The sequence below is a fragment of the Hemiscyllium ocellatum genome, chromosome 4, assembly GCF_020745735.1.
Source record: "Hemiscyllium ocellatum isolate sHemOce1 chromosome 4, sHemOce1.pat.X.cur, whole genome shotgun sequence".
In the NCBI taxonomy this organism is placed as follows: domain Eukaryota; kingdom Metazoa; phylum Chordata; class Chondrichthyes; order Orectolobiformes; family Hemiscylliidae; genus Hemiscyllium; species Hemiscyllium ocellatum.
This window is the reverse complement of record NC_083404.1, coordinates 26633515-26661046: the sequence shown is the minus strand read 5'-3', so window position 1 is coordinate 26661046 and position 27532 is coordinate 26633515. Positions and strand designations below refer to the sequence as shown.

General features: G+C 39.5%; 1 protein-coding gene across 1 annotated transcript in view; it reads right to left on the bottom strand.

The window, feature by feature from the left end:
- Positions 1-14720: 14720 nt before the first annotated feature.
- Positions 14721-27532, bottom strand: part of LOC132815172 (proton-coupled zinc antiporter SLC30A8-like) — a 30621-nt gene continuing 17809 nt past the window's right edge. Inside the window, exons 6-9 of the mRNA XM_060823984.1 lie at positions 26377-26563; positions 21721-21826; positions 18046-18180; positions 14721-14866 (exon numbers count right to left, since the gene is read on the bottom strand). Of these exons, the coding sequence (XP_060679967.1) occupies positions 14721-14866; positions 18046-18180; positions 21721-21826; positions 26377-26563 (574 nt within the window). The remainder of the gene's footprint in view (positions 14867-18045; positions 18181-21720; positions 21827-26376; positions 26564-27532) is intronic.

The following is a 27532-nucleotide window of genomic DNA, read 5'->3' as shown; positions in this document are numbered from 1 at the left end:
AAAATGGATAAGTTCTGTTGCTATCCTGTAATAAGGGTGTCTTTCTCTCAGGATTTGTCTGTGACTCTTCCTAGTTTCTGCACCCAGCAAAACCTAAGTAGCTTTTTCTAAAGTCAAATCTTTTTTGGACTGTAATAAATCTGAGGAACACTAATCAATAATTCCAAAATATCCCGTATCTCTGCTTTCAAAGCTCCACAGTTTTGCACTAATCCATAGCGGTCATTCATGGAATTATCTATGGATTCCTCTGAATACTGAACTTGCCTGTGAATCCAATGCCTTCAAGAATTTCATTTGACACCAGATTACATTCAATGTCAAAAACTTGTAGAACTTCTGCATAAACACCTGTGCCTTTAATTATCATCAGCTGTGGATCCTATTCTGTTCTGTTTATGACTTAGTATTTAATAATTAGTAAAGTTAGATCACATGGGATTCAAGGTAAGCCTGCCAATTGGATACAAATTTGCTTTAATGGCAAAGTGATGGTAGAAGGTTGTTTTTCGGACTGGAGACCTGTGACCACTGGTGTTTCGCAGGCTTCGGCGCTGTGTCTGCTTATGGTTGTCATTTATATAAACGATTTAGCTTCGAATATAGAAGGCATGGTTAGTAGGTTTGTGGATGACACCAAAATTAGTGGTATAGTGGACAGTGAAGAGGGTTATCTAAGATTACAAAGAGATCTTGATCGATTAGGTCAATGGGCTGAGGAGTGGCAGATGGAGTTTAATTTGGATAAATGTGAGGTATTGCATTTTAGTGAAACAAACAGGGCAGAATTTATCCAATTAATGATAGGGTCCTGTGTAGTGTTGTAGCACAGAGACCTAGGACTTCAGGTGTATAATTCTTTGAAGTTTGTGTCACATATAGATAGGGTGGTTAAGAAGGCCTTTAGCACGCTGGCCTTCATTGTTCAGACCTATGAGCATAGGAGTTGGGACATTATGTTGACATTGTACAAGATGATTAGATTACTTACACTGTGGAAACAGGCCATTCAGCCCAACAAGTCCACACCGACTCTCCGATGAGCAACTCACCCCTTCACCTAACACTAGAGGCAATTTAGCATGGCCAATTCAACTAACCTGCACATTTTTGGACTGTGGGAGGAAACCGGAGCACCCAGAGGAAACTCGCGCTGACACGGGGAGAATGTGCAAACTCCACACAGACAGTAGCCTGAGGCAGGAATTGAACCCTGGTCTCTGGCACTGTGAGGTAGCACTGCTAGCCACTGTGCCACTGTGCCATCCATGATGAGACCTGTTCTGGAGTATTGTATCCAGCTCTGCTTGCCCTGTTATAGGAAGGATATTGTTAAACTGGAAAGGGTTCGAAAGAGATTTATCAGGATGTTGTCGGGAATGGAAGGTTTGAGTTATAAGGAGAGACTGAATAGGCTGGGATTTCTTTCATTGGAGCGTAGGAGGTTGAGGGGTGACCTTAGAGAGGGTCATAAAATCATTAGGTAAATGGCAGGATTTCAAGATTAGGGGGCATATTTTTAAGGTGAGAGGAGAAAGGTATAAAAAGGACACAAAGGGCAACTTTTTTATACAGAGAGCAGTTTGTTTGTAGAATGAGCTTCCAGAGAAAGTGGAGGACATAAGTACACTTAATGCAGGTACAGTTACAACATTTTAGAGATATTTGGATAAATACACGGAAAAGAACAAGTTTGAAGGAATATGGGGGAAGTCGAGGCAGGTGGGATTAGTTCAGTTTGAGATTATGGGTGCATAGCCTGGTTAGATTGGAGAGTGTTTCCATGCTGTATAACTCCACAACTCAATATTGAAAGCAGTCCTATATCTGAAGAACTCTTTTCTCCAATAAAGATAATTTTGTGATCTACTTCATGCATCTCTAATAAATTGTGCAGGTCATATTATTTCTCCTGTTTTATCTTATTAATTTGATTGCTTTTCTTACTTTCAAGATTTTAAATTCTGCAGCATTTCAATGCAGCTGAAACCGCTTTTCCATAAAGACTTTTACTTCTAAAAATTTTTATTCAAAATTTTTAAGCTATATAGTATAGCAATGCTGTAGTTCTTTCCTTCTTTTGAAGCTTTTAATTATATATTAATATTATATATAATATATATTAATGCTGTATAACTTACTGCTTATTGGGTGGTTTGTTTCTCCTTGCAACCAGAATAGAATTCAAAAAGTGTGGTGCTAGAAAAGCACAGCCGGTCAGGCAGCATCCGAAGAGCAGGAGAGTCACGTTTGCATTTTGCGGGTATACTCTTAATCAGGAATTGATGATCAGTTAGGGAGTGGGAGCCATCAAAGTGAGGGTGAGGGTGAGGGTGAAGCTTCTGGGCAGATGTGTTTGCTTAATTCGAGATAAATGATTAGATGTTCCAGCTTGCATCTAAGCTCACTTTCATCCTGCATTACTCAACTTGTGCAAAGGAACTGGCAAGAAAACAATCATCAAGTGTGTAGCAAACACAAAACACTGTACTCCACTTGTTTACAACTTAATACTGGTAGCTGGGATCCTATCAAGTTAATATGCAACAATTGGAATTGAACAATATTCTGAAAGTTAGTTTGATTCACTTTCTTCAGCTCATATCTCCAACCAAACAACCAGTGTCACTATCACCAGCAAAGCTGATGTCATATGTGATCAATCTTTGGTGAAATTGGCACATTGGAATGCATTCTATCAAAACACGATTTATTGCTTGAGTAGGATTTCCTACATAAAATGATTAACTTTCAAAGATTAACTGAGGAACTTGACCTAGGTTTTGGGAATATTTTGTTGGCAAGGCATTTGCAGAAAATTAATTCCCACATGAAGGTTGACAATTAGAGCCACTAAAGTTCAGCACTGGAAAAGCACAGCAGGTCAGGCAGCATCGAGGAGCAGGAGAATCGATGTTTCGGGCATAAGCCCTCAGGGATTTTGATTATCAGAATTGATCATTAGATTCTTGTCCTGCATGTTCACAGAACAATGAAACGAAGTGAAACATTTACAGAAAACAGAATCATTCAAAATTTTTGAAATGATTTTTTCCTCTGTTACAATTTAAACTGGCAAATAGTAGAGTCAAACGAGCGTAATATAACAGAACCTTGCTTCAGTTCATCAATATGGCATATTATCTTAAAAGCGAGTAACCTCCGAAATGTTTTGTAGTGGAAGACTCAATTGCACAGCTGATTTAATTCCCAAACATGATTAATTTTTCAATTCAATGTGATCAGTTGTCAACATTTCAAGAAACTGTATTCAATGAAAGCACTTATTATTGTGCTGAGTAAAGGTGATAAATGTTTCTGTGGAACTGTATGTGGGTCAGCATAACAATGGTGTTCTTGTTTGATAATTTCAGTACAGTCATTGGTGATTTATGGTCCAAGTTTTGTGAATATCAGTCTTTAAAAAAAAGGTCAATCTCAATTAGAAAATAATTGGTCAAGCTTTAGCCTAATCAGGTACAAATAAGCTTCTGTTGCAGTTCCATTTATAGTACATTCTTCAATAACAGACTCTGGCTGTGACTCAAAATACTAGCCTTTCACCTTAGAAACCGAGCTCCATTTCAACCAGGTAAAATTAAAATCTTCATCTGATACTGTTTAGAATGAAAAATGGTCATGCCTGAAGAGCATGAATTTCTATCTTTTATGCTTCTCACATCCTGCACTGTGTGTACTTATTGGGAGTGAAGTCCCATGTGGTCTAAAGCAATAAATAATGTGAACCCCCTGACTCATGGAGTGGAATCTTACTGATATTAATCTTCAGACAACGGGTGTCATTGGCACATTTTGAACCTGATTGATTCATCAATGGATGCTGTTGTGTTTTTTTTAACTCAACTGTAATTTACTGTCATCTCTGGATTTTCTGGCCAAGCAGAAAAATCAGGCAATGATGCACTGAATCTCTTTCAGGGGTAGAATATCCAGTTAATTAGAAGCCAGCAGTTCTCCAAATGGCTAAAGTGTACATTAATTCCTGTTGCTTCAATAACCACTAGAATAAAATGGACAAGTGGAAACTGTGTGTGCGCAGCAGGTCAGGCAGCATCCAAAGAGCAGGAGAATCGACGTTTCGGGCATGAGCCCTTCCTGAAGAAGGGCTCATGCCCGAAACGTCGATTCTCCTGCTCTTTGGATGCTACCTGACCTGCTGCGCTTTTCCAGCAACACATTTTCAGCTCTGATCTCCAGCATCTGAAGTCCTCACTTTCTCCTTGAAACTGTGTGTGCCTCAGCATTCCCATTCAATCTCTCCCCATTTATGTTTCCCGTGGCCTGAGGTAGAGGTCTTCCTGTGAGGTCCGACAACCTGCAACTAGACGATGTTAGCTAAGGATACATAGTAGAGGAAAACCTCTTCAAATAACCCAACATGATGGAAGTGAGTGAGGAGATTGTAAAATTGACCCTTGAATCCAGTGACAGTGCACGAAGAGAATCAAAGGGTAGGAAATTTGATGGCATAACACTTTCAGCACCTGAGTGCCATACTCTGACTTTCTGTCAATATTTTCCTGCAGTCTTGCTGTAACTACACAAACTATTGAGCAGGTTGGGCCTAGACTAGTTTAGAAAACAGAGAGGTGAATTTATTGAAACTTATAACTTCTGAGAAAGTTGACAGAGTAGATGATGGGAGGATATTTCTCTTCTTGGGAGAATATAAATGCAGGGAGTAAAGGTTCAGAATAAGGGGCCTGAAAAAGTGGAGATGAGGAGGAGTTTCTTTCCCCAGAGAGTTTTTGATAACTGGATTCTCTATCCTAGGGAGATGCAGATATTACATTTATTCAGTGCTGCATTAGACAGATTTGTAATCTACAAAGGAACCATGTGTTATGAGAAATCGATAGGAAAACAAAGTTGAGGCCAACATCAGGTCAACCATAATCTTGTTGCTTTTTGTGTGCATTGCTTAGACTTGCTTGTCTTTCTTATATTCTTATTTTAACATTTGGTTGAACCTACCTATTTGTTCCACTCTTTCGCTCTTTCTCTGTCTCCTGGCATCCATTGACATCCCCATCTGGATCGGGCGAACGTGAGGACTGCAGATGTTGGAGATCAGAGTCAAGATTAGAGTGGTGCTGGAAAAGCACAGCAGGTCAGGCAGCATCTGAGGTGCAGGAAAATCGACATTTCGGGCAAAAGCCCTTCATCAGGCTTTCCTGCTCCTCGGATGCTGCCTGACCTGCTGTGCTTTTCCAGCACCACTCTAATCTTGATCCCCATCTGGATCACCAACACTCAAACACACTGTAGTCGTTATCCTATCTCATGTCTGTGCCTCATTCATCTTGCAAATATGGAATCCTTCATCTTCACATAATTGCATGCACATCTCTCTGTTTTATCCCCGTGCAGCAGAAAGGAGCACAGAATTCCAGAGAAACATAGTGAATGCACGAGTTAGGTTGGGCTGTGCAACCTATCAAAGCACAGCAACATTTCTTTCCTAAAGGCCGATTGTGAAACCTGTCACCTCAAGCAGTGCACCTCAAGAATTGATGCTTGGTCCTTTGCTTTTTGTCATTTATATAAATAATTTCCACATATTTTCCTCCACTCCCTATTTCCAGGCCTTATTTGTGGGCTAGTGCCGACAAGGCAAATGCTGTAATTTGATTCCAATCATCAGTCAATTTGTATGTACTGGCAATTTAATATTTTATTAAATGAAGAGTTTCTGCTGAGTCTTTGATCTCCAGCATATGCACTTATTTTGGACCCAACAATATGTGCAACCAATTCCCTGTCATGCTACTAATTGTTGTGCTGAGCAACATGAAAATCAGCTAATTGGTTGCTGCCTTTGCTTTTAACTTTTTTATGTCATCAATTATTCTGTAGGTCAGGTAACACACTGTCATTGTGGATTAATCAACCCAAGGAATGTGGGGATGCCTTTGTATTTGCAAGCTGGGAACTTTATCTGAGTCCTCTTATTGCCTTTTGCAAAAGGAGAGATTTATCAAAAGCAATAAAAGGACAAGGGTTTCCATTCATTTAACAATGGATAGCACTCATGCAACCTTACTTTTTTTGCATTGGAGATGTAATTATATTTAACTCTTGTAGCAACTGGGATGGAAGTTTTTTTAATGTTGATAACTGAATTAAATGTGTGAATCAACATAAGTGATGAGTGATACCTGAGCAGCGATTTTTAAAAGTTCTGTATAGTTTATTGATGCTACTTGACTGATTATCCTGTTGTGATATTGTTGCTTGCTGAATCTGACAAGTGGATCCATTCTGAAATGAACATACAAGTGAGATGTTAAGTATTTCACCAGTTATAGAGTCATGGAGAAATGTCATTTGATGCATTAAACATGTGTAAAAAATAAATGAACTGTAGTAACTACTTTTCCATTGGAGGAAACTTTGCATTGCTGTAAGATCTCAGAATCACTCATTGATAGTGGCTATTAGTCTGCTTCCCAATGTCTAGCCTTTATCAATCCCTATACGGCCTTTTAGCCTATAATCTCTGTAAGAGCCTACGTCAACTGAGCCTACTCAAGCTCTCCTCCGGCAGCTTGTTCCATACACACACCATAAAAAAAGTTGCCTCTCAGGTCCCTTTTAAATTTTTCCCCTCTCACCTTAAAACTATGTCCTCTAGTTTTCGACTTCTCTACCCTTGGAAAAAGACATTGTCTATTCATCCTATACATGCCCCTCATGATTTTATAAACCTTTGTAAGGTCACTGTTCAGCCTCCAACACTCCAGGGTAAAAAACCCCAGCCTATTCAACCTCTCCCTGTAGCTCAAACCCTCCAATGTCCTGACTTGCACGTTGCCAAAACTCATAAATCAATCCAATCAAGTCAACTGTTCCATCTCTTATATGTGGCCGAGAAACTATGGAATCGGTTGAGCACTTCCCACATATTGGCAACCACCTCTTTTAAAAGACCACCACTGACAAGGAGATACTACACCAGATCATCTAAGCTTCTGAGATTTTTCCAAACTATAACAACAAGTTTTTGACAACAAAGACCTCAGCATGCAGGAGTCAGAGTGTGGTGGTGAAGGGTTGCTTTGCAGATTGGAGGCCTCTGACCAGCAGTGTGCCAGAAGTATCGATGCTGGGTCCAGTGCTTTTTGTCAATTATCTGAATGATGTTGGATGTGAACATAGGATGTATGGTTAGTAAGTTTGCAGATAATATCAAAATTGGTGGTGTAGTGGACAACCAAGAAGGTTACCTCAGAGTACAATGGGACATTGATCAAATAGGCAGGTGGGCCAAGGAGTGGCAGATGGATTTTTTAATTTAGATGAATGTGAGGTGCTGCATTTTGGAAAGGCTAATCAGGGCAGCACTTATATACTCAATGGTAAGGTCCTGGTGAGTGTTGCGGTCTAAAGAGATCTTGGGGTGCAGGTTCATAGTTCCTTGAAAGTAGAGTCACAAGTAGACAGGATAGTGAAGAAGGCACTTGGTATGCTTGCCTTTTATGGCCAGTGCATTGAGTATAGGAGTTGGGAGGTCATATTGTGGCTGTACAAGACATTAGTTAGGCCACTTTTGGAATACATATTAAATTCTGATCTCCCAATAGGAAGAATGTTGTGAAATTTGAAAGTATTCAGAAAAGATTTACAAGGATGTTGCCAGAGTTGGTGGATTTGAGCCATAGGAAGAGACCGAATAAGCTGGGGCTATTTCCCCTGAAGTGTCAAAGGTTGAGAAGTGCCCTTATAGAAGTTTATGAAATCATGAGAGGCATGGGTAGGGTGAATAGCCAAGATCCTTTCCCCAGGGTAGTTCAAAACTAGAGGTCATAGATTTAAGGTGAGATGCGAATGATTTCAAAGGGACCTAAGGAGCAACTTTTTCATGCAGAGGGTGAGCTGACAGTGGAAGTAGTGGAGGCTAGTACAATTGCAACATTTAAAAGGCATCTGGATGGGTACATGAATAGGAAGGATTTAATGGGCTATGAGCCAAATACTGGCAAATGGCACTGCATTAATTCAGGATATCTGGTTGGCATGGATAATTTGGACCTGAATGGTCTGTTTCCATGCTGTACAACTCTATGACTCTGGTGACTCTATAAATCAATGAAAGTCTTTGCGTGAAGGCCTGTTGTAGTCACCTCACTCCTGTACTGCTGTGACACATGGAGTGGGCAGGAAATTCACTCAGCAATGCTTGACCTCATCTTCTGGACTCATGGAGGGTCATCAAAAAATGTCAGGGTCCTTCTTGAAGCCAGGTCTACATGTGTTCAGGCAAAATTCCTGCAAAATTAACTACAATGAACAGGACAGAGCTTCTCCCTCAGCATTCCCTGTCTTCTCAAATGTCCAACATCCCAGGGGAGGTCAAAGAAAATGCTTTAAAGACACTCCAAAGCTCTCTTTGAAATGTAGCAACATTGACATTAATGACTGGAGGGGGGAAACTTACTGCCAATTGTTCAGAATGTTGACAATTTATTCATCAGTTTGCAACATGTTTTTGAGTATCAATGTCTTAATAATGAGGGAGAACAGCAACAGAAAAAGAAATCCTGCACTTTGGATCTCATCACCACATGGGATGTCCTGCTCCATGTGCCCAAAGATCTGCAATCACAAATGCTGTGTTCAGTCATATGAAGACCCATACTTGTAATCCAGAGTAGAAATAATTTTCAAATACACGGGCAGCCATTGAACCCTGGTACCAGACAGGCAAAACAGCTTTTGGGATTCTTGATCTCGACCACAGAAAACAGTGTCTACTCCCCTAACTATACTATCATCAATTACAATTACATTTCCTTTTCCCTTCCCCCCCCCTTTTGAATGGCTCCCTGTACCATGGTGCTATGGCTAGTTTACTCATCCTCTATACAACCCCTAATCTCATCCACACTGAGAGCAAGAATCTCAAACCTGTAAAACAAGCTCAAGGACTGATACTTCTTCAACACTACTTTCTGGATTCTTCTACATGCCTCACTAATTGTCAGACCTTCTTGTGCTGACCACTGACTGAATTCAAAATAGTTTACAGAACAACCAAAAGAAGTGCTTGTATCAACATGTGGCTATCAGCCACTTCGTCTGCAGAAGGAATGGGAGGAGGAGATAGACCAGGAAGAGCAGCATGATCTGCTGGAGGGAGGGCGAGAAACATGAGGGGAAGGTACCCTAATGAGTACAGAATACCCTATCTCCATTGGGATCTCACAGCACTCTTTCCTTCAGTTCCTGTGTCATTCTAAAAAGTCCACTTGGCTGCCAACCAGTACATTCAATACCTTCAGAGAAAATGAATGGTTGGAGATGGAGTACACTACTACATGGAATTTGAGTCCAATCAACATTTAATTATGATGTCTTCAGGTGCCATTTTGGCAAATCTAGACAAATTTAAATAGTGGTAATTGGGTGAAAATTGTTTACAAAAAACAGATTTTCAAACAGGCAAGTCTTATTGGCACAACACCCATTTAGCACCACTTTTTAATTCTTTTATCAAAGTAACTGCTTAAAGTAGAAACCAATGCACTTATTTTCTCCTCACTTATTTTCACTTTTTTTTTAGATAGGATGCTTGCAACAGGCACAGGTCCCAAAAAGTCTGAGTTTGGAATGATTTTAGGGCCAATTTGTTTTGCAGCTAACAAATACAACCTCAGGCAGAAGGCTTTCAAGTTTTAAGATCAGTTGAATTTGCATATTGCATTCCTGATGAAGGGCCCTAGCCTGAAACATTGATTTTCCTGCTCTTCAGATGCTGTCTGACCTGCTGTCCTTTTCCAGCAACACACTCTCAACTGTGATCTCCAGCATCTGCAGACCTCAGTGTCTCCTGAATTTGCATATTCTTTGCCAAATATGACCTGCACCATATTTAGTCCTACCAGGTTCTATAAGTTATTTCCTGAAAGGACAGCAGAAGTTAGAATAAATTAGATTAGATTACTTACAGTGTGGAAACAGGCCCTTCAGCCCAACAAGTCCACACTGACCCACCGAAGCGTATACTACCCAGACCTATACCCCTATATTTACCCCTTATCTAACACTACAGGCAATTTAGCATGGCCAATTTATCTAACCCGCACATTTTTGGACTGTGGGAGGAAACCGGAGCATCCGGAGGAAACCCACGCAGACCCAGGGAGAATGTGCAAACTCCAAACAGTGAGTTGCCTGAGGCGGGAATTGAACCCGGGTCTCTGGCGCTGTGAGGCAGCAGTGCTAACCACTGTGCCACGGTGCCGCCCACAGTGCCACGTGCCGCCCAAGTTAAAACACTCAGCTTCTTAAATATTCAATTGAAGTCCAAAATCTCCTGAGATTTGGACCAAACTGCTGAAAAATAAAATTAAGCTCGGTTCATTTCTCAACTCTTACGATGGGCAGAGTCATAAATTTTGCTACATTTTCATTGAAATATTCTACTTAAATCAAATATGTTTCATTCAGGACTTTTATTCAGAATTTCTTCCAAACTTTGTGGGCGGCATGGTGGCACAGTGGTTAGCACTGCTGCCTCATAGTGCCAGAGACCCGGGTTCAATTCCTGCCTCAGGCGACTGACTGTGTGGAGTTTGCACATTGTCCCCCTGTCTGCATGGGTTTGCTCCGGTTTCCTCCCATAGTCCAAAAATGTGCCCGTTAGGTGAATTGGCCATGTTAAATTACCTGTGTTAGGTGAAGGGATAAACGTAGGGGGTTGTTCTGTGTGGGTTGCGCTTTGGCAGGTCGGTGTGGACTTGTTGCGCCGAAGGGCCTGTTTCCACACTGTAAGTAATCTAATCAAGCTTCAGTGATGATAGTCTCACAATTGTTACTGTTTGACTATTAATCTTTTTTTTTCAAAGTTATGACATAAAAATAAATGATTATAAATAATTATTTTCAGAAAATTAGTTCAGAATGAATTGACTTTGTTCTGACATTCTTTACGTTGTTCTGACATTTAACATAAGGGAAAACATTAGCATTGTGTTCCTGAAAATCTTTTTTCCTTTTTTGGTTCTGATACTGCTTCTCATAATTGGACCAAAGATATGGGGAAAGTGTTAAGTCTTCAATACAGAGTCTTGCACACAAAGTGAATTGCCAGTCTTGATGTTTGGCAAATATATTGTTGGAGCCACAGACACAGAGGATTGTTGAAAAGTGAAAACAACTGTTTTCTTGAATGTTTTTCATCTCTAGAAATGTTGTTTCAGGAAACCAAGTGAACATCTGATGACAGCATTAAAATATTTTACATATGCAATAACTTTCTTGCAAATGTACAATTGTTTTTCTTGTTACATTCTTTTTTGGAATATTATTACTGGTGTTTTGTCTTCCATCTTCTAAGTGTGAGGAAAGGTTTTTTTAAAGGGTAAGATACCCTCACTTCCACGAGTGAGAAAGCCTGCCAGTTAACAGTTGGGCACTTAAGTTGTGACCCAGCAGACCTCTTGGCTAATACAGTCCCAAAACAGCATTGTCCTGCTTCACTTCAAGCTGGTAGCCAAACAAAGTCTAGCAATGACTGTGAGAACAGTGCCACGTCAAAGGTCCTGACTGCTGGGTCAATAGCAGTGCTGAAGATTAAGAGCAGCAGAAGGCAGGCCATTTTGTTGGAGGAGATCATGGAGTTGAGGGTGGATTTGCAGAGAGAGGGGTTCAGAAGCAACGCAAGGGCTATCAGCACCCACCCCACTTCCCCCATCCGTGCCTCAAACTGGACGGTTTTGAGACCCTAACCCCCAACTCAAAAGGAGGCTGGCTTGTTGAAGCAGGCAAGAAGATTACCATTTCTCTTGTAAACAAAGTTATTTGACCCAGTGGCAGGCTGAAGGCCTTAAGTGGTTATTATTTGATTACTGAAGGACCCTAAGTCATGACACTGTCAGGAATTTGAACTGTGGGCCTTCCCACCAGAACCTAATTGCAAAAGGATCAGTTATCTCTCTGGTACCAACATATCTAATTAGTTTTAGGTAGGGGAATATTACGGTCTATACTTCTCAGCTGATGAAAATTCAACATGACAACTGAATGGAATTTTAAAAATATCTGAAACAATTTCATTAATTTATTATCTGCTTGATGTTTGGTTTTCTATTAATTCTGATTGGCCATTTGTTAAATGTTGTGACTCCCTCCCCCTTCACATGCCACATGTTGCAGTCTATTTTTTCAGATGACAGTAAATTATGGGGCTCAGAACTGTTCGGGTGAGTAGAGAGGGGGAGAAAACAAACAGTAGATACAATCAGGTCAACGTCCTGTGTCCACCTGGTATATTTCCATTGTAGTGCAAGTGGAGAGAATCTGAAAACCAGTCCAGGATAAGTGATCCCAGCAATACATTCCTGTTTCTTGTTACCTTCACTGCCATAACATTTTCACACATCTTGACCTTTAAAGGAACCCAGCATGCCCTTATCAATTGTACATTAGATGAAAGCAGTTGAATTTTTAAAAAATAATTCACACGATGAGGGCATCACTGTCTAGGCCAGCATTTATTGCCACCTCTAATTGCCCAGGTATCAGTTAAGAGCCAACCATGTTGATATGGGTCTTGAGTCACATGTAGTGCAGACCAGGTAAGGATGGCAGTTTCCTTCCCTTAAGGACATTAGTAAACCAGCTGGGTTTTTCCCGACAATCAACAATGGTTTCATGGCCAGCATCAGACTCTTGATTCCAGATTTGTATTGAATTCAAATTTCACCAACTGATGCAGCGTGATTTGAACCCAGGTCCCAAGAACATTACCTGGGTGTCTGGATTTACAATCCAGCAATAATACACCAGGTCGTTGCCTCCCCTTGTGCTGATTATAGAGTGACTTTCTAGGATGCAATATTTTGGGACAAGCTCTCTTTTCTCTCCAAAGCATCTTGCAGCTGCTGTACTCGTATTGTCTTACCTTTTTGTTAACGGTGGTACCCAGAACTATCCTGGAGCTGTAAAAACACATGGGACCTCTTCCTGTGAACTCTGCAGTGTTACATATGTTGAGCAGTGTATTTTATTTTATAAGCAGTCTGCTTTTTTATTGTTTATAGAAATTTAGAGGATATCCTGTTCTGCTGTAAATAGCATATATTTAAGAGACACTTATTGATAATGATATGTTAACTAAAATTGAATTTTTCTTTCAACGTAATTTCAGATTATTATTTGTATTTTCAGTTCAAATAATGCAATGACCACACTCTTGTGGAAACTGAAAACGGGTGATCATAATTTCAAAATCATTGTTAAGGGTATTGAAAAATCTCAGAATATGGCTTCAAACTGTGGTAGTAAAGCTTCTAATGTTCATCATGCATGCCCTGGTGTTTCAACCAAATAATAACGAAATTTAGGACTGTTATTAGGAACGTTTTCAGTAGTTAGGAGAAAGTTCTACAACAGTCGCAGTAGGAATACTGCAATTATTTAACAAACAACTGCAAAGGACCAGAGAGAGGAATACAGTGGAATGTTAAGATCTGAGTCAAGTAGCTTTCCTCAGCCATTATCAGCTTGTGAATGCTGCTGCTGCCTTAACCCAGGATTAGCTGATCCTGTCAAAGGAATGTCAACTTCATAATAGCATTCAATGCATTAATTGTATGGGAAATCTGACAGAAGCCCATCATTCCTTCACAAAAAGCTGCTTTATACGTTCGTGAGAATTAAATGGCTGTCCAGTAGATAACCTATCATGCAAATTGTGACATGTTTTTATGATTCTTCTGCAAACTCAGCCCTCATTAGTAACCATCTTGAAACTGGTAAGGAGGACACAAATTTTCAAGGTCCTTATCTTGTACTGAGTGTGCCTTTTTCCCAGTCTCTCTCATCAGTCATTGTTGGATTAAAAAAAAACAGGCAAACACACAGAAGTTGGGAGAATGTTCAACTGTATTCACAAGGGAATAGTAAAATGGTAATAATTGAATGAAATAACCCAAAAAACCAGCAGATCAAAAGATCAGAGATATGGGGATAAAAAGGAAAGCACTATAAACAACTATACAAAAATGGTAGATAAGGTCAAAAGCTTATATTCACCTTTTAACTGAACAGGGAGGCAGACAAAAGTGTATTAACAGAATTGCAGACATGGAGAGAAAATAATTTCTTTGTACTCATAAGTTGGCCTCTGGAAACAAACCACCATCAAGGAATGCAAGTACAAAATCAGGAATTATTTGGTTAGGTTTAAAAACCACTGACTATATGTTTATTCTGTTACTTGGAGTTTCTGTCAGAATCCTGCTAGAGGTGACCATTGAAGGCGTATTTGAGGAGCAATGATTTTGAAGCAGTTAACACATTTTTTTTAATGTTAATTATATGGTTACATATCTAACTGGGTCAGAGATAAAAATGCAAGGGAAGCTTTTTGAAAATAGACATGCAGTGATGTGGTTCAACAGAAGTGCAGCCTTTCAAGTGTTTCTTTTGTTGGCATGTTTGGCATCGTTTCTGATACAAAATTAAGCAAATACAGAATGGTTTGGTAGCTACGATAAATTGTTACATTTTTTTTCTGCTAATCGGCAAATTGAATGTGCAACACATTATTTGCAAGACTTTGTTAGACATATTCCTGACTTTTACTGAGGTTTTTAAAATGACAGTAAATGCAGTGAAGACCAATAGATTTGGCTTCACTGGTTTGCAAAACATAGTTCAAGCCGGTGAAAATGGATTTTGTATATTAAGCAGCTTTAATCTTTGGGTTCCTCACAAAATAGGCACGTTTGTTCTTGATCGGAATATCGTTCTACTTGGATTGTGATAGAATGAACGGTGAAGGTGTCAAAAATCATCTGTGTAATTTCCTTAAGTACTTGTTGAGGATTCACCTGATCATCTGTGAAAAATAGGAAAGTAATTATTGTTAAGCAAGTACTATGCATAGATCATCTGGTAAATAAACAAGAAGCATCACATCAGCTTGACCCTACTCTTATTAGATTGACAGTTCCAATGTTCACTATAAGCTCAGGCCTACTTTGTATCCTCTTTAGGAAAATTAAACAGCCCTTAACCTCTATCTGATTCTAATGCGTACAGCCAAAAGAAAGACAAGGAACATTTGTAGGGTGGAAAAAAACAGACCAAGTTACTCAGATCAAGGTGAAGATTCAAGATTTAATGACCTGGAATGGAATTAAGAAAGGGGGAAATTGGGGGAAGGACAAAAAAATCAGGCATTACGGCTGAAAACAGCTGTTCATCCTGTTCAACACCTATGCAGGCATCACTGATCTTAGATAGGCTTCCCTAAGGAGTTGCACATCCAAGAACTGTGTTTCCCTAGGACAGAGGTGGGGAACCTTTTTCATGTTGGAAGGCCGCATTATGTGAATCATAATCTAATAAGGCTGCATCCAAGAAACTTCAATTATATATTCTTCAAAATTCACATTTTTTTGTAAGAATCTAACTACTATGTACTAACTAAAAAAAAAGAAAAAATGTTAATTCTAAAGTTAACTAACCTTTTAATGACTTTGTTGTGACTGCTTTTTGTAGGAAAGCATTGGAATATTTGGTTGCAGCATGGAGATCTGCAGTTTTAGCTGGTGCTCTAGATGGGTATCCGTCATTTGTGACCTTAAGAGCATCTTGATTTTGGTTAAGTAGGAGAATGTAGATTCGCAGCAATTAGCAGGGATTATTTTGTTGAATTTTCTTTTACTCTCATATTTTAAATATATTCATTTTAAGATTAAAATAAAGATAATAAAGGATAAAAAAACATATTAATAAAAAAATAAAAGATTTGTTCTGCAAAATTTGGATTCATTCAAAAGGCCATACACAATAGCCTAGAAGGCCGCAGGTTCCCCACCCCTATCCTAGGATATCACTGAGCATCTCTCCATCTCACCTTCATCAGAAAGATTTGTAGGTTTGCTCGATTGCCACAACTGCTCCATACAGAGCAATGTTATCATGCGGGGTGACAGAAGCCTGCTTTCATACTGCAGTTCGATTTAATATGTCTGATTGGATACACTGAGATATGTCAATAGGAAAGAATTCCTTTTCTGTTGCTTCTCTGTGATACAAAGCAGACCGTAACCTCTCTCCCTGCTGCAAAGAGTATTAGAGGGCAGGGTAACTTCAGCAATCAAATGACTATAACAGCAGTAACTCAACCATTCCTTTGTTTTTAAAAGCACACCCTACCAAATGACAGCAGGATCCCTTTGGCCAGCAGGATCTTGTTAGGATTCCTTACTAGTGTCTGAACCTACTTTTCCTTTAATGCCCAGTTCCTTTAATGTGCATAATACAAATCATGAGACAAATATGTATTTATTTTTAAACAAAGTATTTTAGTGCAAGTTTGGGGTTTAAGGTTGTGTTTGTCAGGATAAGGTTGTCAATTAAACTTATGTAAAAACTGCATTGGAAGAAATGAAATGAAATGGGGGTGGGGTGTGTGAGGATGTTAAACTGAAAGCAATTGTATTGGGATTGCACAACACATTTCTTATTTGTTGGAGAAGTAATGCTTGCCTTTATCCAGACAATAGTGTTAATATTATTTGCTTTGAGAGTAAAGCATGTGGTTTTCGGCATAAGTGGCAGGAATGTGTGAGTAGGGCCAGCCACCCTTGTCTGTTCTATCCACTTCTGATCATTTCTGGGTCTCAGAGGGTCAAGCACCAATGCCTATTCCATGTAGCCTTCAGAAGTGGAAAAGAAACATAGAAACATATGAAATAGGAGCAGAAGTAGGTCATTTGGCCCTTTAAATCTGCTCTACCCTTCAGTACGATCATGGTGGTGCCTAGTACAGTGTGTAATGTCCCCACTTTCGGAATAAATTGTACATATAGTAAAATACTGAATAAATCAATTTTAAATTTACATTATTAAAACTAAAACAGCTTCCAAAGTTAATCTTTCCCTTTCTGCAGCCTTCACCCTCTCTACTCCTACAGTCACCGCCATCTGACATTGTCCCTGGGATAAAGGCAATGTGCTCCTTTCCTATCACCACCGACACCATCGCTTCTGTGTCTGCCACCTCCAAGCTGGAGACAGTCACATTGTGCAGGTTCTGCACCTCCAACACTGGACATCGACTGACAGGGTCCTGGCTCCGGTCAACTGACCCCTGGGGTCCTCTGTTATCTTCCAATGCCACCACCTGTGATTGAGCAGGGATGGAGATACACGGGGCCCTGGCCTCCGACAGGAGGAGGCCCCAGGGCTACCAAAGCAAAAAAGAATGTGACCAAGCTGGCAGGACAACATTGAAGCTGTGTGGATGTGACTGGTTCTGCCACGTGAGCCCCACACCGCCCTCTTGGAATACAACTCTTTCTTGAAAATATTATGATTTGGAGATGCCAGTGTTGGACTGGGATGTACAAAGTTAAAAATCACACAACACCAGGTTATAGTCCAACAGGTTTAATTGGAAGCACACTAGCTTTCGGAGCGACGCTTCTTCATCAGGTGATTGTGGAGGGCTCGATCATAACACAGAATTTATAGCAAAAATTTGCAGTGTGATGTAACTGAAATTATACATTGAAAAATTGATTGTTAAGCCTTTCATCTGTTAGAATGCAGTGATAGTTTCACATCTTTCATGTGTAAATCACAAAACCCTGTTTTTTAAAGTTGCATTCTCGGGTTAGCTGTTAACAATGGTGATAGCTGGACAATATGTTGAAGGTGTTAGCCCCCTGTGTTCTCTGTCTCTGTCTCTGTTTGTGTGGTGAATTTGTTCTTGCAGAGTTACATTACAAGTACATTTGCTGAAAAACTGCATACATTCATGTAGAACTCTGAGCTCAAAAATGCATGAATTTATGTAAAACTCTGTTATCTCACTTTTTAGATTAGAATCAATCTAAACATCAGGTCATTTATAGTTTTGTGGCACAAACATGCTATTAATGGTATTGAGCTCATATTTGCTACTAACTACTGAAGCATAGCTAAGTAAACAAGTATAGCTAATATATCAGTACTGCTGACAGAATGAAGCCAAGAAATTGTATTTGATGTTGTTTCTTTACTGACCTGTAGCAACATGAGCTGAGATAACAACCTGGCTCAAGGTAAGAGCCCAGAGATGAAGGCTGTGCGTTGTTTTCACTCCATTAACTGCAAGAATCTTTTCCCTCACCACATTATAATTCAGTCCAGCTGGTGCACCTTGATGATAAAATAAATAACACAAAATATTAATAACATTCTATATATTTTAAACATTACTAAAAGGAGATTAGAAATTGAAGGCTTTTTTTATTTTGCACTAATCAGAACAAGAAACAGACTTGAAAAAAATGCAAAAAAAGTGCATTTGTGTGAGCTTGAGTTCATATATAAATACTCACAATCTTGTTTCATGTAGGCAAAAAGAATTTGTATATTCATTGTTCCTTTTCCAATAAAGGGACCTAGGAGACAAGTTGATTCTGCAGCATGCCTATGGCAGAATGCTGACTGATCAGAACCTGGTCTGAGAAATAAGACTGTTGGTTAATTGATCTCCTTAGCGATTATGGCCCAATCAATCAGTACCCTCGTCTCATTCTGCAAAAAATGGTGTCTTTCTTTCAAGTCTGTTTCTTGTGTCCCAGTTCTGATAAGTGTAGGATAAAAAGCATCTTTTTAACAATGTTTAAGTCTGCACTGCCAAGCAGTTTTCTATATATTTCACATTATATCCATGTTTACACATACAAGCCTGTATTGATATCTAATCTTTGTACTTTAATGGTGATTGTAACAGGTGAAAACATCCAACTGCCCCAGTTTATTACTGCTAGCATGTTCCATCCAACACAGAGGCCTTGACCTGAGCGCACAGTTTGAGATTGTTTGTGTGGTTTAACAATGAGAAAATGTACTGACGTTTACTGAGCAATGGTATGCCCTTTGCTGTCCCATTTGACTTTCTCTTGAATTCAGTGAGTCTCTATTGTTGTCAAACTTATGCTTTCCACACTATCGCAGATTTTCTCTTTTTTTTCTTTATCTGACCCTTTCCTGGAATTTGTGCAAGCTTAAAAACTGTTACAGCTCTAACTTCATACAGTTTTGATGAAAATGAATTGGGAGTATAACAAAGGCGACAGAGAATCAAGAAACAAATAAAAACTGAAATTATTGGAGAAACTCAAGAGGTCTAGCAGCATCTTTGGAGAGAAAACAGTAAATATTTAGACTTCAGTGATTTATTTTTAAAACTCAGAAGGATCTGAGAGCTCTGAAAAAAGGTCATTGGACTTGAACTGTTAGACCCTCTGAGTGTTTCTCCAACAATTTATGTTCTTGTTTGTTTCCAGTCTCCAGCATCCGTATTTCTTTGTGTATTAAAGTAAGGCATCAGGCGTCATCAGATGCCCCTGAATTAACACTTTGACAGGACAGGACATCCCATAATACTCACTCTGTCACACATACATGCGCGTGCGTACACTCACACACACAAACTTTACAGAAAATGTCATCCCACCAACAATAGGAGCTAAAATTGTTATTAGATCAATAACAGAGGAATAAAATGTTGCCAAAAAGAGTAGTGAGTTGATGATGAAAAGAATTTTATAATTAGTTCAGCAAATGAAGAACAAGGAAATGCTAGGAACAGAGAATGAGAATAGATAACAAGAATCATTAAAGCAGGTGGTAAACATTTCTATAGGTATACTATAAGAGATTAGTGAAAATAAGCAGAGACAGATGAAATACTGGGAAATAAGGCAATGTATTTAACATTTGGATGTGGTAATAGGACATTTAAAAAATCATAAGACTAATTAGAGTTGGCACTGGTTTATATGAAGGAAAAAAATGTTTTGATAAATGTTGCCAGAGTTTTTCTGAAGAGAACGAAATGTATTTGGATTTTCAAAAAGCTTTCAATAAGTGCAATACAGGCTATTACACAAAATTAGAACTCATCGAATTGGCTATCTGCAAAAAGCAGAAATAAAAAGGTTTGGATCTTTGCAAGTTACAGATTACATAATGACTTAGATGAGAGAATGGAGTGTAATGTGTTAAGTTGGCTGACAATACACAGGTGGGAAAGTAATGGTGAGCAAAGATGATGCAGACGGATATTGATAGGATAGATGGGTAAGAACATGCCATATGGATATAATATTGCAAAGGGTGAAGTTATCCATTTTAGTAAGAAAATATAAACACCAAAATATTTCTTGAATGGTGGGAAACATTTGCATTTCAGACAGACATTGATGTCTTTCCACACACATCACAGTTTATATGTAGATACAGCCATCACAAGTTAAATAGTGAGTCCATTTTTGCTACAAAGGATTATGAAGAAATCTTACTATAGTTATCCAGGAGTTGAAGAGGCCACATCTGGAGTACTGTGTACAGTATATCCAAGAAAGGACAAACTTGTCTTCAAGGCAAACAATAAAAAATTAACTAGACGGATCCTCAGATGAGAGAATGCCATGGGATTGAGAAGAATAAGAGGTGATTCATTGCAAATAAATTCTTAAAGGACTTGACAGCGCAGATGCTTAGAAAATAATTCCTCTGGTTAGTCAATTGAGAACATAGGGTCTCAGTCATGGATTAAATAGTTGGCAATTTTGGGCTGAGATGGGAAGAAATTCTTTACTAAAAGTATTGATCTTTAGACTTTTCTCTCACAGGGAGCTATGGCCACTCTGTTATTATGCATATTCAAGGAAAAGACTGAAGGATTTTTGTGCACTAAGGAATTAAGGGATTAATGGTGGATGGAGCAGTAATATAGAATTGAGGTAGAAGATTCACATGACCTCACTGAATAGCAGAACAAGCTTGAATAGGCAAATGGCCTACACAAGCTCCTTTACCTTATGTTTCTATGTTCTTCAACTGAGCAGTGTGGTGGTTGATATTAAAGGGTGAATTAAATTAAACAGCTGCCCCACCAACTACTTAATGTCACCCTCAGTAAAGTTGCAACTGCACGATACACATTATATTCTAATATTCCTTTGCACTGGTCAATGGAAGTAATTTGTAGGATGTAAGGGCATTCAAAACAAGATGGTCAATATTTTGTCCCCAAATATGTTCAAAGTTATGGCCTTTCATTTACACAAAACGTTAGATAATTTCTATCTTTATGTGCCCTTCCTTGAATTCGAAGTCCTGATTAGGTATGCGTCCTGTCCCTTTGTAAACGCATTCATTGACTCAGAATAAAATGCTTTATCTCAGAGTTTCTGCCACATAGTCATGTTTCTGAAAGGGAGATCTTCCCATATTTAATTCTCAAACAGAATCATTGAAAGTTCAGGCTTAAGAAGAAACCACTTCGCTCATTGTGTCTGTCAGAGAGAGTGGGAATTGCTTGCAAAGAAACGCAGGCATCAGAAATTAGAAACAGAATAGCATTAGGTTTAAAATGCCAGTACTTTTAAATTGGTGTAATTTATATACCTTTGTAAGATATTCCACAATCATTTCTCACGATAGATACCTACTTGCTTCTTGAGCCCATTCATAAAATTTTTAATCTGTTAGCTTCATCTACATGCCTATTATTCTTTGTGCAAGTTCTGTTCCTTATGTGCTCCAAAGTGCCAAGAGGACATCATGAAGCCAATGTTGCATATATGACAAAACCCCAAACTTCCACTGATCAAAACCTTTGTCTAAAATCACTCAAAATGAAATGACAATAGAAATAAAATGTGAATAATAGTTAAGAATTACCTTCCATCAACACCAACAAAATATCTCGCAGAACAGTGATTGTTGTTCCCAAAACAAACACAGAGAAAATAAATGTGCAGATAGGATCAGCTACTTTGAATTCAGGCTGGAACAGACAAGAATAGTAATACCTTTTCCAAATGTTTACTAGATGTCTCCATGAAGCACATAAAATACAGTGAGCAGAAACTACATTGAATGCTTTGTATTTTCTTCCTTCCTCCTTATGTGTTCATGAATAATGGACTCATGATAAAACCTTGACCTATGCTTTATAAAGCTGTGGCAGAATTTGCTAGGTGCTGAATCATCTTATTACTAATATCTATATGGTTATTAGCTTCCTGTAATGGGAGTTACATTTTTTGATAGTATTTTGCATTTTAGAAAAAGTGGAAGATTTCCTTGTTGTGTTCCATTTATAAAAAGCAGGATTAATTCAATCCAGCCAATTATGGACCCATCTAATCTTAAAATCAATAGCAAAGCGATGACAGGTGTCAACCTACTAAGTAATTATCTGCTCAGCAATGCTTTGTTTGGGTTCCAGGTCTCATTAAAATCTTGATTCAAATATGGTCAAAGAACAGGATTGCAGAAATGGCTTATCCCAAAGAAACAGCATACATGAATAGGGAGGTTGTGCTATAACTGTATAAAACCTGATTCGGCCTCAAATGGAGTACTGCGGGCAATTCTGGTCAGCACATTATACGAAGAACTTGATTGCACTAGAGAGAGTATGAAGGAGATTTACCAAGATGCTGCCTGGGCAGGTAGATCACAGATACAAGGAAAAGTTGGACAAGCACTAGTTGTTTTCCTCAGAGCTACACATTTTCCATTAGTAGTCGGATCAATAACCAAAGGGTGTAAATTTAAGATGACAGGCAGAAGGTAGTTGAGGAGAAGCTTTCTTCACTCCACAGGGTAGTGCGAGCCCATAACTCTCAGCCTGAAGGAATGGTTGAGTCAGAAACTCTCAGCATACAAGGAGTATTTATGTATTCACTTGCACTGCCATTGCTTCTAGTGTCATGAAGATTTGAATGGCCACCTATAAATGTTGGTAAGAGGGAGTGCCCTTCAAACTCTGGGATGAAGGAGCCATAGTAAAATTGATATCAATAGGAATGGAGGAATACACTCTATTGATTGGAGTAATACCTAGCACAAAGGAAAATGGCTATTGCTGTTGGAAACCAAACATCTCAGCTCCAGAAGATTGCTGCACAAGCTCGTCAGGGTAGTGTCCTACGCCCAACTATCTTCAACTGCTTCATCAATGTCTTTCTGTCCTTCATTTGTGGGATGTGGGTGTCACTGGTTAGGCCAGCATTTATAACCTATCCCTGATTTTCCAGAGAAAAGTTAAGAATTAACCACATTGTGGGTGTGGAGTTACGTGTAGGCTGGACCAGATGAGGATGGCAGATTTCCTTCTTTCAAGGACATGCGTGAACTAGAGTGTTGTTTACGATGTAAAAAGAGAAAGTGCTATAGAAACTCAGCAAGTACAGCATCATCTGTGGGGAGAAAAGCAGGATTAACGTGAGTCCAGTGATCCTTTGTCAGAATGTGGTGGTGTTTATGACAATCAACAGCACTGACAAGGTTATGATTTGGCTAGTTTCTCATTCCAGATTTTATTGAATTTAAATTTTGCCATCTACCATAGTGTGTTCGAGCCCGAATCATCAGAACAATAGCCTGGGGTTCTGGCTTACAAATCCAGTGAAATTACCATTAGCACATCACCTTACAACTCCTCAAGAACTGGCATGGTCAATACCTCCAAGGAGCAATACACTGAGAAAAAGCATGACTGATAAATGGCAAGAAACATTTGTACCACACATATGTCAGGCAGTGACTATGAAGAGAACCTAACCATCTCCTCTTAACATTCAGTGGTATTACCATAATGAATCCCAAATCATCAGCATCCTTGGTGCTTACCACTCAGCAGAAGCTTAACTGGAACCAGCTGTATAGTTTCCTGGCTGTAAGTGCAGATGAAAGGCTTGCAACTCTGTGGTGTGTAACCTATATCTTCCCTATCCCCACCAACACCTGTCACCAAACAAAGTCAAGAAGCTCGACACTGTTCAGAATAAAGCAAACTCTCTTAATACTCCAACCATCAGCTTTCTCATTTACTCCTTTCATCACTGGTAAACAGTGTATGATCTGCAAGATGCAATGTGTCAAATCATTACAGCTCCTTTGACAGCACCCATGAAAGTTGGCCCAGTATGAAGGAACTCTTAATAAAGCTTCCAAACCATACCTGTCATGGTCTGCTGCCTGACAAGAGGCAACTCTGAGGAGTCTGCTAGCCCTGTTCTCCCTGGCAAATGAATACTCTCTGCTAATACAACAGCTCTACAAAGGTGTACAGCATACTTCTTCAGGAACTACACCACGCATTCAGACCTCAACTCTACGTCCCTCTCTCTACCTCAATACAGGACACCAAATGATGAGAAAACACCTACCAACACCTAGCGTTGTTTTGTCCTGAGACCTGTGCCCTTCAAAGAGCTCTGGTCTCCTAGAGCTTTGCCGCACAGTGTCAATTTATGTCACTTTGTCACTTGAATAGCAATAGTGACATAACCAAGCCTTTACTTGGTGAATCTGACCCTGGCATTCAGAACACAAAACACTGCCATGTTATTGTGCCAGGTAGCAATGCCCAACATCCAAGTAGACAATATATATTTTAAGGAGAAAGTGAGGACTGCAGATACTGGAGACCAAAGTTGAAAAGTGTGGTGCTGGAAAAGCGCAGCAGGTCAGGCAGCATCCGAGGAGCAGGAGAATCGATGTTTCGGGCATAAGCTCTTCTTCAGGAATGAGGCTGGTGTGTTTTGCGTGCTGAGATAAAAGGTAGAGGGGGTGGAATTTGGGGGAGGGGGTGCTGGGAATACGATAGGTGGAAGGGGGTGAGGGTGATAGGCCGGAGAGGGAGTGGGAGCAGACAGGTCGGGAAGAAGATTGCAGGTCAAGAGGGCAGTGCTAAATCCGGGGCTTGGGACTGAGATAAGGTGGAGGGGAGGGGACGTGTGGAAGATGGAGAAATCTACATTCATCCTGTGTGGTTGGAGGGTTCCTAGGCGGAAGATGGGGTGCTCTTCCTCCAGGCATCATGTGGCCAGGATCTGGCAATGGAGGAGGCCAAGGACCTGTATGTCCTTGGCGGAGTGGGAGGGGGAGTTAAAGTGTTCAGCCACGGGGCGGTTGGTACGTATTCTAAACCATGTACTTCACTTCGCCCAATATAAGGAATGTTGGAGCCAAATACAACCAACAGAATGATGATCTGCTAACTCTATGTTTCAGTGACTGTGACCTGGTCATTCTGGTGCAGGCGGTAAGTAATAGGAGGGACTTCATCTATCTAGCAGGTAGTAAAATGTACTCAATAATGACCAGAAGACCATAGATACAAATAGCATAATGAATACCTCTGGAAGCACTGGAGACTTTGGATTCAGTGTCACAAAAGTTTTAGTGACCTGCTGTGCGCTGGCTAGGTGTGTGAGTCTTCCAACTAATCAGAAACTGCTCCTGATTGCAAGTGCAATATGCAAAGCATCTGGAGGACACCAGTCCTCAACCTTGGAGGACAGTGTCCTTAAGTTACTGATGCTGTGTCCAGTCCTAACGGGTAAGACTAACAAAGAATAGATGTTTCAAATCATATGGAGGAGATTCCTTTCATCATACATCAGTACATTGCCTCATCTCCCTATCCCCGTTATACTTGTAGGAGAAATGAGTCCATGACAACCCTTGTGAAGAGCAAAGATGTGTCAGCATGTGCAAGTTTCCTAACTGCTTTTCCTCTTGACGGCAGAATGAGGACCCACAAATAAAATTTCAACCTTTTTTTTGTTGCAGCTATGTATATTTAAACAGATAACTCTGGGTGACTACATTATTCAGTTAATAAAGAGAAATAACATGAAAAGGATGGCATTCATTGTGACCTTTAAAGACTTGCAGCTTCCTCTGATCTTTTCACTCTAGGATCACAGAGTTCTAGAATTTAAACATGGGTTATCAGATTGACCCATTAAAGCAAAATTCATGCTCTCTTCTGTGTAGGCTCAGGCCTGTTGCATACTGTTAATGTAATCTTTTGCAGCATGGAGAAGTATAGTGTCTAGATGCTAATACAAAAAAATCAGCTAATGTCCACTCTATATGGAGTTTTTCTGTGAATCAATGAAAATGGATTTAGTGGCAGGTTCTGCTGTAAATTTATAAGTAAAATATTGTGGATGCTGGAAATAAAGTGCTGGGAATAAACAGCAGAAGGGCTGAGAGACATGAAATTCATGTTGAGTTGATTAATATTGTAAACTTCTTTTGTAAATTCACCTTTTCAAAAAGGCATGCAATAACTATTCAAGTTTGAAGTAATAACAATATATATTTTCTACTTCAATATGGGCATGAAGGTGTAGCTTAGAGATAGTAGTTTCAAAAAGTCATTTTCTGATAGCTTTGCTTGCAAACTCAGTCAAGGTATACCAGGGCAGCAGGCATAATTTGTGCATCTACTTGGTGAAGAAAAATATTAAAATGAAATGGCACTTGAAATTGTTTGTTGACCTAGAATTCAAATGTTATAATATAGTAACCGACCTTGAAAAAAATTATAAGGGCACTAATTAGCACACTCAGGCTTTGTAAGAAATCTCCCACGACATGGATAAACGCAGCTTGAATGCTGGCATTTGGCTGATGGCTGTGAAAAGCTTCCGCTGAATGCTCGATACAAGTTGCACTGTGGTTGTGACCATGACCACCCTGATGAAGTGCCAATCCCATTCTGCAAAACACAAGATTAGATGAGTTTTGCATCAGGTTTCAGTAAAAAAAGCTGTATTAAATAGCTGTTAGATTGAATATTTATATTCAATCGGCACGGGCGGCACGGTGGCACAGTGGTTAGCACTGCTGCCTCACAGCGCCAGAGACCTGGGTTCAATTCCCGACTCAGGCGACTGACTGTGTGGAGTTTGCATGTTCTCCCTGTGTCTGCGTGGGTTTCCTCCGGGTGCTCCGGTTTCCTCCCACAGTCCAAAGATGTGCAGGTCAGGTGAATTGCCCGTAGTGTTAGGTAAATGTAGGGGTATGGGTGGGTTGCGCTTCGGTGGGTCAGTGTGGACTTGTTGGGCCGAAGGGTCTGTTTCCACACTGTAAGTAATCTATGTATATTTACAGTTATGATTTTAGTTTAAATTTCTGTTTCATGACAGAAACTGTAATCAGTGGTCAGGGTCTATTCTGTAGAACTACTTTTCTTTTTCTTTTAATTACAATATTTAATTCTCTCAATTACATAAAAGAGTATTAGAAAAGACTTGGTTCAGTGGTAGCAATTTTGTGTGTGAATTTGAAGCTTGAATGTTCAATTTGTGTCTGACTACTGAGACTTGTTGCTATTTGTGTGTAAAATGTCCTGGATTATAATTACTACAGTGATCACTTAAACTGCAGAAGTATTTCATTAACTTTGGAGATCCTGAGGCTATGAAAGGTGCTATGTGAATACCAATGCTTTATTTCGTAAATGATTATATGAGAGAAACGTAATGGTGGAAGCCAAGCTAGAATGAGAGTGATTATAATGCTCTGTACATTTAGAAATAAACACGAATATTTATGGGGTTTTGTATTTTTTTATTGTATTTGGGTAAGGCAAGTTTATCCTATTGTTGAGAATCAAGCAGAACACAAACATAAAATGCAAGAGAACTTAAAAAGTTAATAAGAGGGGCAAAGAGAACGTATAAGT